The 13144-nt window shown below is 39.0% G+C and overlaps 1 protein-coding gene across 2 annotated transcripts in view; it reads left to right on the top strand.

Moving 5' to 3' along the window:
* The window catches only part of LOC109835641 (alliin lyase-like), a 29616-nt gene extending 20018 nt beyond the window's left edge, over positions 1-9598 (top strand). Inside the window, exons 2-6 of one of the 2 annotated variants that reach the window (XM_020403617.1) lie at positions 349-655; positions 7511-7791; positions 8546-8832; positions 9092-9148; positions 9231-9598. In XM_020403617.1, the coding sequence (XP_020259206.1) occupies positions 349-655; positions 7511-7791; positions 8546-8765 (808 nt within the window). In that variant the 3' untranslated portion in view covers positions 8766-8832; positions 9092-9148; positions 9231-9598. The remainder of the gene's footprint in view (positions 1-348; positions 656-7510; positions 7792-8545; positions 8833-9091; positions 9149-9230) is intronic. The other variant, XM_020403616.1, reaches the window with a different exon arrangement.

Here is a 13144-nt window from a genome sequence, read left to right on the forward strand (position 1 = left end):
ATGAACATAGGAACATCGAACAATACTTTCGATTGTATTCTTCAAGTGCGGACCAACAACTTTCCCTTAAATTATTCCCAAATCTCTTAATTAATGGCACATTGTTTAGTCAAAGAAAACTTTCCAATGAAAAGGATACAGCATGTAATTCAAAAAAAATGGGGGAAAAAGGTCATGACATATATGCATAAAAAATTGCAACTTTAATATAAGACCAGTGCAATCAGAATATTGTATCACTACATTCACCAATAATGCATCCTTGTACTTTTCTATGTAACATATATGATTAATTTATCTGTATAATCAGACTACTAATTAAGCGCTTTACTCTTTTTTTTTAAACAGTGGTGATCCTGTGTATCTAGAGCCATACTGGCAGCGACATGCAGCAAGCAGCGCAGTCCTGGTCTCAGGATGGCACCGGATGTCCTACAGGACCACAGGCGGCAACTTCATCTCCGTCGAGCTCGAGAACCATGTCCGCGGCCTCCACCGTGCCGTTGGCAATGCAGTGGTCGACGGCAGGTTTATCGTGTTTGGCACTGGATCGATGCAACTTATTAACGCGCTTGTGTATGCACTTTCACCAGATTCTGCTGGTGATGGCTCGGTTTCTCCGGCTAGAGTTGTAGCTTCTGTTCCTTTCTATCCGGTTAGTCTTGCTTGACTGTAATAATAGATGTCTCAGGTTCATTAAATATATATTGTTGATGGATTTAAATCTATGTTGTTTTAATATCATGCTAAGCTTCTGCACTGCACCAAATTAAACTTTAAAATCATGACAATGGTTCAGAGTTGGAAGTTCTTATCCACTTGCGTTATTGAAGGAAAATTTCAAAAAGAATATATCTTGTACCCGACGCAACGCGGAAGTGATAAGCTCGGAATCCGCCAAGGAATGTTCTTTGAATACACAAAGAACGATCTACGAGAAGAACTTCGAATCCACGAAGAAAGTATTAAAAGAGAAATTTTACTGATGAAAAGTTAACGCCTCTAGGATTTACAATACTCTGCTTAAATAGAAAATAAACAAGACTACTATTATGACTCAAACTTTATCAAAAATAGAAATAACAAAACTCTTCCTAAAAGACTCCCTAGGATTAGGGAAATAAATCGGTCAAATTTAGAATCAAACCGGATTTGCTTCCTTACCAAAACAGACTCCTTAAACATTACCTAAAATAGTAAAAAAACTGACAAAAACGCTAACATCTCTCGATCCGAAGGGAATTTTGTAGAACAGACGGTGGCAAACGGAACATCGGTGGGTTTGTTTGACTCCGTCTCGAAAAAATACGGTATTTACGTATATAATTCGTCCAATTCTGACTTACGGTTTGAGAGATATGGCCCGTTCTTCGTTGCAAGTTATGTTCCTCGACTAGGTCCGCATTTGGGCTTGTGTCGGTCCCGCTTCTCCATAAATATGTCCACAGTGTGTTCTACATCAGTATCCTAGAAGAATTTAGAGCTTCTTTTGACGTATTCTTTATTTATTTTTTCTATCAATTAGCATCTCTAAACTGTATAATAAAAATTGCACTTGGAAGGATTAATGTTGATCATAATGTGCAATTTGATTTAATTGGATTGCTTAAGCTGACTTTCATGCTTTTGCTCAATGTTTCACAAATTAGCGTCTAGCATGTCTAGGTGACCGACAAGGAGTAGGCAGTACCTGTCAGCATGCAGCCTCAGCCTCAAATGTTGACAATTAATTGGAGCGGGCACCACCTCACTTCAAATCACCGAAAGAAGCAGCAACAAAGTTTGAAGAGGAAAAAGAAAACAAAAATGGCGGGTCCCACAACATAGTAAAATATTAACATTTTATTGTGCATAATATTTTTTCAAATCCTATAAAAAGGCTCCAAATCCTTAAGGAAAAACTCATCCCAGAATCAGCTTCTTATATAAGAAGAGTGAGAGAGAGAAAAAAATAGAGAGAGTTTCTCCTTGTAAAGAGAGAGTTTGTAACTCCAGAGTTTTCTCCTCATAGTGGATTCTTCTATCCTTACCCGTGGACGTAGGCAATCAAGTGCCGAACCACGTAAATCTGTGTGTCCAACTTTTTTATCTCTACTTTTGCTCTACTATTGTTGTGATCCTGCTCTATTAGGCCCAGGGTTTGTCCCAACAAGTGGTATCAGAGCTAATTTAGGGTACTTGTATATATCTACTTATCGTATGCTCTGTGGCTGCCACCAAAAGTGGATCCTCCACATCAGAAAATGAGTTAGGTTACCATTTACCCTTTGAAGGTGACGGGTACTATTCATGAGTACGGTACTGTTCACAAATACGGTACTATTCACAAGCACGGTACTATTTACCGATACGGTTACTGTTCATAAATACAGTACTATTTACGTGAAATAGTAAGAAGTTACTGTTCGTGGTAGAAGCAATGGTAGCGAAGTTCAAGATCGAGAAATTCGACGAGAGTAATTTCTCACTGTGGAAGTTGAAAATAATGGCTATCTTGAGAAAAGATAATTGCCTGGGGGCCATCGGTGCAAGGCCGGACGACATCACAGATGATAAGAAATGGAACGAGATGGATGAAAATGCTATTGCAAATCTCCATCTGGCATTAGCAGACAGGGTGTTGTCAAGCATAGATGAGAAGAAGACAGCAAAGGAGATCTGAGATACTCTAACAAAGCTATATGAGACGAAATCCATGCACAGCAAAATCTTCTTAAAAATGAGACTTTACACTCTGAGGATGGCGGAATCTACATCGATGACCGACCACATCAACACCCTAAACACACTGTTCTCCCAACTCACAACGTTGGGGTATACAGTTGGTGTGAATGAACGTGCAGAACTTCTACTTCAGAGTCTACCTGACTCGTATGATCTACTCATCATCAACCTGACAAACAACGTCCTCACGGACTATCTAGTTTTTGACAACGTTGCAGCCGCTGTTCTGGAGGAAGAAAATCGGCGCAAGAACAAGGAAGACAGGCGGGCAAGTTCGCAGCAAGCGAAGGCCTTGTCGGTGACGAGAGGAAGATCAACGGAACGAGGCTCCAGTGGGAGTCATGCCCATAGTAGATCGAAATCACGAAGTAAGAAGAATATCAAATGCTACAACTATAGCAAAAGAGGACACGTCAAATCAGAGTGTTGGCACAACAAGAAGAATGGAGATAAAAAGTCTTCAGAGCCATCAACATCTCAAGGATGCGTTGTCAGCACGTCAGATGATGGTGAAATTCTATTCAGTGGAGCAACCACTATTGATGAAGGCAGAAAGAAGTTTGCTGATGTCTGGCTTTTAGATTCAGCAGCCTCTTGGCACATGACCTCTCGGAGAGAATAGTTTCACAAATATGAACCTATCTCAGGAGGATCTGTATTCATAGGGAATGATCATGCCTTGAAGATTTGTGGTATTGGTACTATCAAAATCAAAATGTTTGATGGTATAATACGTACCATTCAAGATGTGTGGCATATGAAGGGCTTGAAGAAGAATCTATTGTCTTTGGGACAATTAGATGAGCTTGGGTGTAAGATCCATATTGAAAATAGGATCATGAAGATTGTTAGAGGGGCGCTTGTGGTGATAAAAGGAGAGAAGATAGCTGCAAATCTATACATGCTCAAGGGAGAAACTCTGCAGTAAGCTGATTCATGTGTGGCATCAACCAGCTGTGAAGAAGAACAAACCATGATGTAGCATCGCAAGCTAGGCCACATGTCAGAACGAGGCTTGAAGGTTCTCTCCGATCAGAAGCTGCTTCATGGTCTTAATTCAGTAGCTTTTCCATTCTGCGAGCATTGTGTTACAAGCAAGCAGCATCACTGAAGTTCAACACATCGAATTCTAGAAGCAAGGCTATTCTGGAACTGGTTCATTCTGATGTATGGCAAGCACCAGTTACATCCTTAGGAGGAGAAAAGTACTTTGTGTCCTTTATTGATGATTACTCCAGAAGATGTTGGGTGTATCCTATCAAGAAGAAGACAGATGTGTTCTCAGTCTTTAAAGCCTACAAAGCGCGGGTCGAGCTTGAATCTGAGAAAAAGATCAAGTGCTTGAGGTTAGATAATGGAGGAGAATATACAGACGGTGAATTCCTCGCATTCTGCAAGCAAGAAGGTATCAAAAGATAATTCAGTACGGCTTATACTCCTCAACAAAATGGAGTGGCGGAGCGGATGAACAGAACTCTATTGGAAAGAACAAGAGCTATGTTGGCTACTACAAATCTGGAAAAAATCTTTTGGGCGGAAGCAGTAAAAACCGCCTGTTATGTGATAAATCGATCTCCATCAACTACAATACAATTGAAGACGCCGATAGAGATGTGGACTGGCAAACCAGCTGACTATTCCAACCTCCATATATTTGGAAGTCCAGTGTACGTAATGTACAATGCCCAAGAAATTATAAAGTTGGATTCAAAATCCAGAAAATGCATATTCTTGGGGTATGTTGATGGAGTAAATGGGTATCGCATGTGGGATCCCACTGCCCGCAAGGTTATCATTAGCAGAGATGTTATCTTTGTAGAGAACCAACTACAAAGTAAAAAGAAAGAAAGCAGTTCGAGGAAGGACTCAGTGATTGTAGCTGTTCAGGTAGAAGATAATCTGAATTCTTTTGAAGCGACACCGGAGCATGATGTACAAGAACCAGTCCAGTCTGAGGCTCCAGAAACTCGAAGGTCAACTCGTGAGAGAAGACCACCGACTTGGCACTCGGAATATATTACGAAGAGTAATGTTGCATACTGTCTTCTAACAGAAGATGGAGAGCCATCAACTTTTCATGAAGCTATAAATAGCACAGATGCATCTTTGTGGATGACAGCAATGCAGGAAGAAATTGAAACTCTCCATAAGAACAAGACTTGGGAACTTGTGTCACTGCCATAAGGAAGAAAGACCATTGGAAACAAATGAGTCTACAAGATCAAGCGAAATGGCGATGATCAAGTGGAGCGGTATCGTGCTAGATTGGTGGTAAAAGGATATGCTCAGAAAGAAGGTATTGATTTTAATGAAATATTTTCTCCTGTAGTTCGACTAACAACAGTCTGAATAGTCCTGGCTATGAGCGCTATATTTGACTTACATCTAGAGCAACTAGATGTGAAAATAGCATTTCTCCATGGAGATCTTGAAGAAGAAATTTACATGCTCCAACCAGAAGGTTTTGAAGAAAAAGAAAAAGAGAACTTGGTTTGCAGATTGAACAAATCTCTATACGGTCTAAAGCAGGCGCCGAGGTGTAAGTACAAGAGATTTGATTCATTCATCATGAGCCTTGGATACAACAAACTTAATTCAGACCCTTGTGCATATTTTAAGAGGTTTGGTAAAAATAACTTTGTTATCTTATTATTGTATGTTGACGACATGTTGGTTGCAGGCCCCAACAAAGATTGTATCAAAGAATTAAAGGCTCGGTTGGCTAGGGAATTTGAAATGAAAGATTTAGGATCTGCAAACAAGATTCTAGGGATGCAAATTTACCGAGATAGAGTTAATAGGAAGATTTGGCTTTCTCAGAAGAACTATTTGAAGAAAATCTTACGACGCTTTAACATGCAAGATTGTAAGTCAATTTCCACCCCACTTCATGTTAATTTCAAGTTATCCTCCAGTATGAGTCCTAGCAGTGAAGAAGAGAGGATGGAGATGTCTTGAGTGTTGTAGCATCAGCAGTGGGAAGTTTAATGTTCGCGATGATTTGTACAAGACCAGACATTGCACAAGCAGTGGAAGTGGTTAGTCGATACATGGCGAATCCTGGTAAAGAGCATTGGAATGCTGTAAAGAGAGTTCTAAGATACATTCAGGGAACCTCAAATGTTGCATTATGTTATGGGGGATCTGATTTTATTGTCAGTGGATATGTTGATTCTGATTATGCAGGTGATCGTGATAATAGCAAATCCACCACAGGCTATGTGTTTGCACTTGCTAACGGAGCTGTAAGCTGGGTTTCAAAACTACAGTCAGGTGTGACTACTTCAACAACAGAAGCAGAGTATGTAGCAGCTACACAAGCCAGTAAAGAAGCGATGTGGTTGAAGATGGTGCTGGAGGAACTCGGCTATGAACAAAAGAAGATTTCTCTATTTTGTGACAGTTAGAGTGCTTTGCATTTGGCAAGAAATCCAGCTTTTCATTCAAAGACCAAACACATTCGAGTTTAGTATCACTTCGTTCGTGAGAAAGTGGAAGAAGGAACAGTGGATATGCAGAAAATTCACACCAAAGACAACCTAGCTGATTTTTTAACAAAAGCAGTCCATACTGATAAATTTATTTGGTGTAGATCCTCTTGTGGCCTGACAGAGACGCAAAGCAACATGAAGAGATGGCAAGATAGAAAGAATGTTGTGAAGATATGATTGATACTCAATCAAATCTTCAAGTAGGAGATTGTCAGCATGCAGCCTCAGCCTCAAATGTTGACAATTAATTGGAGCGGGCCCCACCTCACATCAAATCACCGAAAGAAGCAGCAGCAAAGTTTGAAGAGGAAAAAAAAACAAAAATGGTGGGTCCCACAACATAGTAAAATATTAATATTTTATTGTGCATAGTATTTTTCCAAATCCTATAAATAGGCTCAAAATCCTTAAGGAAAAACTCATCCCAGAAACAGCTTCTTATATAAGAAGAGTGAGAGAGAAAAAAAAATAGAGAGAGTTTCTCCTTATAAAGAGAGAGAGAGATTGTAATTCAAGAGTTTTCTCCTCATAGTGGATTCTTCTATCATTGCCCGTGGACGTAGGCAATCAAGTGTCGAACCATGTAAATCTGTGTGTCTAATTTTTTTATCTCCACTTTTGCTCTACTATTGCTGTGATCCTGCTCTATTAGGCTCAGGGTTTGTCCCAACAGTACCTAGGTTGTCCCTGCCTAGGTCTTGGGAGCGCACATGGGCCATAGTGTCCCCATCCTCCAGCCTCCTCCAAACTTCTCCCGCCTCCACCACTAAATATGAGCATCTCATTCACCTCCTCCATCACCACTAAAATAAAGAGAGAAATACACGTAGGCTCTAGGCACCGGTCCAATGCTTAGCGCTCCCTAGTGATTTTTATAACATTAGTATTTTAATATTAATTCTTGTAACTAAAAGAATATAGGAAAATTGGTTAGGCTCTAGGCATCGGGTCCAGCGCTAAGCTGCCTAGCACTTTTTGTAACCTTGCTTGTATTTGTTTTTAATAATATGTTCTAAAAATAAAACAAGGAAATGACAGAGGATGATGAGAAAGCAAGATGGAAATTAAAGTCTAACTATATATTCAGATTAAACCAATTAAGTTCAATCTTAACTATTAGCTGACATTAGACAGATATATATGATGCGATCATCTGATCTTAGAGGGCTTTATCCATTTTTTATTAAATACAGGGAGGTTTTCTCAGTCTAATGATTAATTCAGCATGATTTTTTCCGTAATTATCTGAAAATCTATAGTATGTAAAACTGAAGGATCTCCTATGAAATATACAGGCTTATAAGACGCAAACCGAAATTTTTGATTCAAGAGAGAATGAATGGGAAGGAATAACCTCAAAATGGCTAAACTCGTCAAATGAAAACTTCATAGAGTTTGTGACTTCACCAAACAACCCCGACGGACTCCTTAAAAGTTCAGTCCTGCGAGGCTCTTCTGTCATCTACGACCATTGCTACTACTGGCCTCATTACACTGCTATTCCAGCTCCAGCCGACGAAGATATCATGATGTTCTCCATCTCCAAGTCCTCCGGCCACGCCAGTAGTAGATTCGGGTAATTTCAGTTTTCACTTGCAGAATACAATTAAGGTTAATTATAGATGCATCGCCGTGCTGTAAGGATCGAGTCAGTTGCATCTTCTATATTATCTAATGAGCCATTCTGTGAGTCCATACTCAAATATTTAACATATAGAGGATGTGATAGTGTTTTTCCAATTTCAGAAAGGGATAAAAGTACAATAATTTTGTTGGGAAAGTAGTTGAAGATTCTTTGGTTTGGAGAGGAGACAAACTGATAAAATTCTAGGAAGACGTGCAAACAAATATTGTCACATCATCAATCTATTAAATATTTGACTGTGAACTCATAAAATGTCCATATTGGACACATACACATGACATAAGACGGATAATAGACAAATTGTTACTTAGAGGGGAAGTTGGGCGCTTAGTAATATTTTAAAAGGGATCGAGTTGGTTACTTCAGCACTTGTATATACCTTGATTGTGGACGACTTACTACCTTATTTTATTGACATGTAATTCGAGAATCATGTGACAATTGATTACTTTTGATCCTTAATTCTGAGAAAAATTTACATTTTGGCTTCCGACTAAATCGAGGGTAAAAGGGTAATTTACTATCATGTTATTGTCGTCCATTCTTGGTCCATGGGTGGCACTTATTACAAAAAGTGTACTTGTATTAACATGTATGTAATGCTATGACCATCAATCTTGATGGTTTAGAAGTTTTGGTGCAACAAAAGAGAAATTTTTATACAACATTTTGTTCTCAAATTTAGGTGGGTGTTGTTGAAGGATGAGAAGCTTTACAAGAAAGCATTGACTTACATGAGATATAGCGTGATGGGTGTATCTCGGGATACACAGCTCCGAATGTTGAAGATCATCAAAGTCATTCTCAAAGAAGTAAGAGGGAAAGAAGACATCTTCATGTTTGGGTATGAGACAATGAGAGAGAAGTGGAAGAGACTGAACAAGCTAGTTTCATCTTCCAATTGATTTTCGTTTTAGAAACTTGATCCTCAGTACTGTACTTACTTTCAAAAGATCAGGGAACCGTCTCCAGGTAACTGAAGAAAAATCACTTTTAACCCAAAAGTTTAGATATTAGATTGTAAACTACTCTACTGTTTTTCTAAGGGTAAATATCAGGAAACCTCCCTTTTATAACTTTGGATGATTATCAGAGAACACCCGTAACTTCTAAAATATTAGAAAACAGCCTTAAGTATAGGGATTAATTATCGCAAAACCCCTCTTTAACTTTCGTATTTTAAAAGCTTAAGGTGCAGTTTTTGATATTTTGAAAGCTTTTTTTTTTCTAGTGGCCGCGGCCAAAGCTAGGGGTAGAGGGGTTTACGGTGTTTAGCCTTATTCTAAAGGTAAACCATGAAGCGTACAGTGAGTCCCCACTGTTTCATTAAAATTGAACGAGTCTGATGTGCATATGTTCAATCAATACAGCTTATGGATGGTTGAAGTGCGAGATGGAGGAAGATAAAGATTGTGAAGCTGTTCTAAGGAGGGAAGGCATAATTACTCGCGGCGGTGCAAATTTCGGGGCTGATAGCCGATACACGCGACTGAGCCTTATAAAGACACAGGATGACTTTGAGCTTTTGATGAGGAAAATGGAAGCTATAATCTAATACAATTCAACGTAGAGGAAGGTTGCAATTGATTATGTGTTGATTGATGCAGGAAAACTCTGATGCTTATATGATAGCCCCCCTTAGCTCATTGCTTTGTATACTTACAGTACTTTGATATGTGCTCTGAGACTAGATTCTTAGTGTATCCATCTTTTAAGTATATGTTGAGTAATTAGTCAATCCGCGGATAAGATCTTGGAACTGGAATTTTAATTCTATACCCTACTTCTGAAATCAGTTTTCTAAATTAAATACTTTAAACTAGTAAAATTCTGTAGAAATGTGAAATCACTGTGTCACGTGAAGTCCTTAATTAATAATGCTTCTTAGACAGTAGTATAGTAGTAGTTAGTAATCCTGAATTCTAAAAGAAAATTTTCATGATATATTACTGTAGTTTTACAAGTCCATGATATGTTTACTAATGAAACATCGTTTGCGATACCTTTGTGCAAATTTCCACAAAATTCATAAAACTTTTGTGAAATTTACTCTCCAGAAAATGCATAACATTCTCAATTATAAAGCAAAGCACTTACAATCATCAGGACAATACTCATGAATTAGACATACCCACAAGAATATATACATTAATTCAAGTAATGACATTATTAATCATAGAACAAAACTGAAGAAATGATCAAATACTCATGATATAAAACATAACCACTAGGACAAATATATACATATTAGAAAAAATATATACATATATCCAAGTAATAATGTTCTCAATTATAAAACAAAAATTCTAGAAATAACCCATAACCATGATACAAATACAAAAATCCCATGATATAAAAATATCTGCTATAACGGTTATATAAATAACCATTTAAATAAACACATTACCAAACACCCAAAAACCAAATCACACACAAAACTCACAACATTCTCAACCATTAAGAAAATATTCAAGCAATAAGACAATGTCCATGATATAAACATACCAATTAATTTAGAATGTGTGACAGACGAGTTCATAGAAAGACTTGAGCACTAAAAGCTCAAACAAGGGTCGATGTAGGGTAATTGACTTGCCTAAGAACAAAGGGCCATATCTTAGTGATGGAATATTATCTGCATATTTGTTATTTCTTATTAATCTGAAGTACATAGCAGTTTCGTTAACTAAGTCAGCCGTCTTCATTTTGATGTAAAGTCACTTACAAACAATCAAACAGATATCATACTAGCTACTATGTTTGGATACAAAAGAGAGTAGGGGAGGGGAATGATTGCATTAATCACAAAGGGATAGAGTGGAAAGGAAAGGGATGTGATGAAACTAATTGTGTTTGGATAGACAACTAGGGGAAGAGAGGGGTCTAGGGAGGGAGGGAAACTGCATAAAATAAATATGACTGAAATCTCAGGATAATCTTGGAATTTTAAGAAAATATCATTTAAAATTCAATCCCTCCCCTTCCAATCTGTCCATTTTAGGAAACTGGCTTCTTTTCATGTTGTGCGCGGCGGAAGCTTCTCGGAACAACACGAACAATCCAAGAGATAAATCACAACTAATAAGCCAAACACAATACCACAGCAAGACAACGAGTTTAACGTGGTTCAGCAAGTTGCATACGTCCACGGGGCAAGGAGGGGGGAGTTCTTACTATTAGAAATTAAGAGAATACAAATAGAGTTACAAATCCCACCGATCAAACCCTAAAACAAAGCTCTAGATCTCTCACAAATCTCCCACAATTGGATACAGTAATTCTCTCCAAAAGAGTGCTCAAAATCGTCCTTACTTAACCCTAATTAATCAGGTTTAGGGTTATATATCAACTCAGAAACGAATCGGGTCAAAAACCAAGGCCCAGCCCAAAATCAGTCTGTGGTCGACCGCGTAGGTATCGCAGTCGACCGTGACGGTCGACCGAACCAAACACCCGAGAGCAGAATCGATTACAGTCATGGCGCGGTCGACCGCGACGGTCAACCGAATCTCATCCCGAGACCAAAAATCACCAAAAGGGTCCTCGCGGTCGATCGTCACAGTCGACCGCCTTCAGCTCCAAGTCCTAGTGGCCTTTGTGCACGTTCGCGATCGACCGCCGCTGACTCGCGGTCGATCACCAGTCTTCCTAGCTGAATCTTCTTCTGATTTCCTGTACTCTCTCTCTCTATTTCTTCAATTCTTCACATCGACGAATGTTTCTACCAAAACTGAGCCGACACCAAATCATCCAGTAGTCCCTCAACAAGTCCGGGAACCAAACTAGAGCCGAAATATAATCTCCCCCCATCTGAATCAACAGATCAAATCGGCTGCATCTGAAAAACTGCCTATGTACCTCTTACCCAAGGAATCAAGCCGAACATAGTTCACCCAAATGGCCTCCAAAGGCCTCAACACTGAAGAATATTCAAAAGCTTCAAACAATGATAACATTTTACTCCTAAAATAACTTTGGTCAACATATCTGCAGAGTTGTCGTTCGTGTGGACTTTCTCTAATATGACGTCTCCATCATCCAAAACGTCATGAACAAAGTGGAATCTGACATCGATGTGCTTCGTGCGCGCATGATAAACCTGGTTCTTCGCCAAATAGATAGTCGGCATGCTATCATAATATACCCGAATGGTCTCCTGTGCGATTCCCAAGTCCTCCAATAATCCAAACAACCATAAAGCCTCCTTAATAGCTTCAGTTACTACCATATACTCTGCCTCCATAGTAGAGAGAGCCAATGTGGATTGAAGCGTGCATCGCCAACAGGTACACCTGCCAATGTAAAACATAACCTGAAGTAGACCGACGCTTGTCAAGATCTCTAGCATAATCTGAATCCACATATCCAATACAATCCTGTCCATTCTTCTTATCCTTCTGGAATACTAAACTAACATCAACGGTGCCTCGAACATACCGTAGAATCCACTTCACGGCCTCCCAATGACTCTTCCCGGGGTCGTGCATGTATCTTGATACTATGCTCACGGCCTATGACAAATCTGGCCTCGTACACACCATCGCATACATCAAGCTACCTACTACACTGTTATATGGGACTTTCGACATGTAATTTCTATCCTCAACTGAAACATGTGACATCAACGCTGAAAGCTTGAAGTGGGGAGCCAATGGTGTGCTAACTGATTTTGTATTACCATCAAAGCTAAATTTCTTTAACATCTTCTGCAAGTAACTTTTATGTGTAAGTTTCAAACTCCCATTCACCATGTATCTCTCGATCTTCATACCCAATATCTTCTTTGCCTCTCCAAGATCCTTCATCTCGAACTCGGATGACAGCTCCTCTTTTAACTTTTGAATAGTAAAAGAATTCCTGGAAGCAATAAGCATATCGTCAATATATAAAAGCAAATATATGTGCTCCATATCTTGTAGCTTGTGGATATAAACACATGGGTCATATAGACTCCTCGTGTACCCATGGCCAATCATAAAGTTGTCAAATCTCTTATACCACTGTCTCGGTGATTGCTTCAAACCATAAAGAGACTTCTTCAGCTTACAAACCAAATCTTCTTTTCCTGTAGCTTTGAATCTCAAAGGTTATGTCATGTAGATCTCCTCATCTAAATCATCGTGTAGAAAGGCTGTCTTTATATCCATCTAGACCAAATCCAAATCCAACTGTGCCATCAATGCTAATAAAATCTGTATCGACGAATGCTTCACAACGGGTGAAAATAGCTCATTGTAGTCAATGCCCTCAAGGGGTGTATATCCCTTGGCAACCAATCTGGCTT

Source organism: Asparagus officinalis, chromosome 3, assembly GCF_001876935.1.
Source record: "Asparagus officinalis chromosome 3, Aspof.V1, whole genome shotgun sequence".
In the NCBI taxonomy this organism is placed as follows: Eukaryota; Viridiplantae; Streptophyta; class Magnoliopsida; order Asparagales; family Asparagaceae; genus Asparagus; species Asparagus officinalis.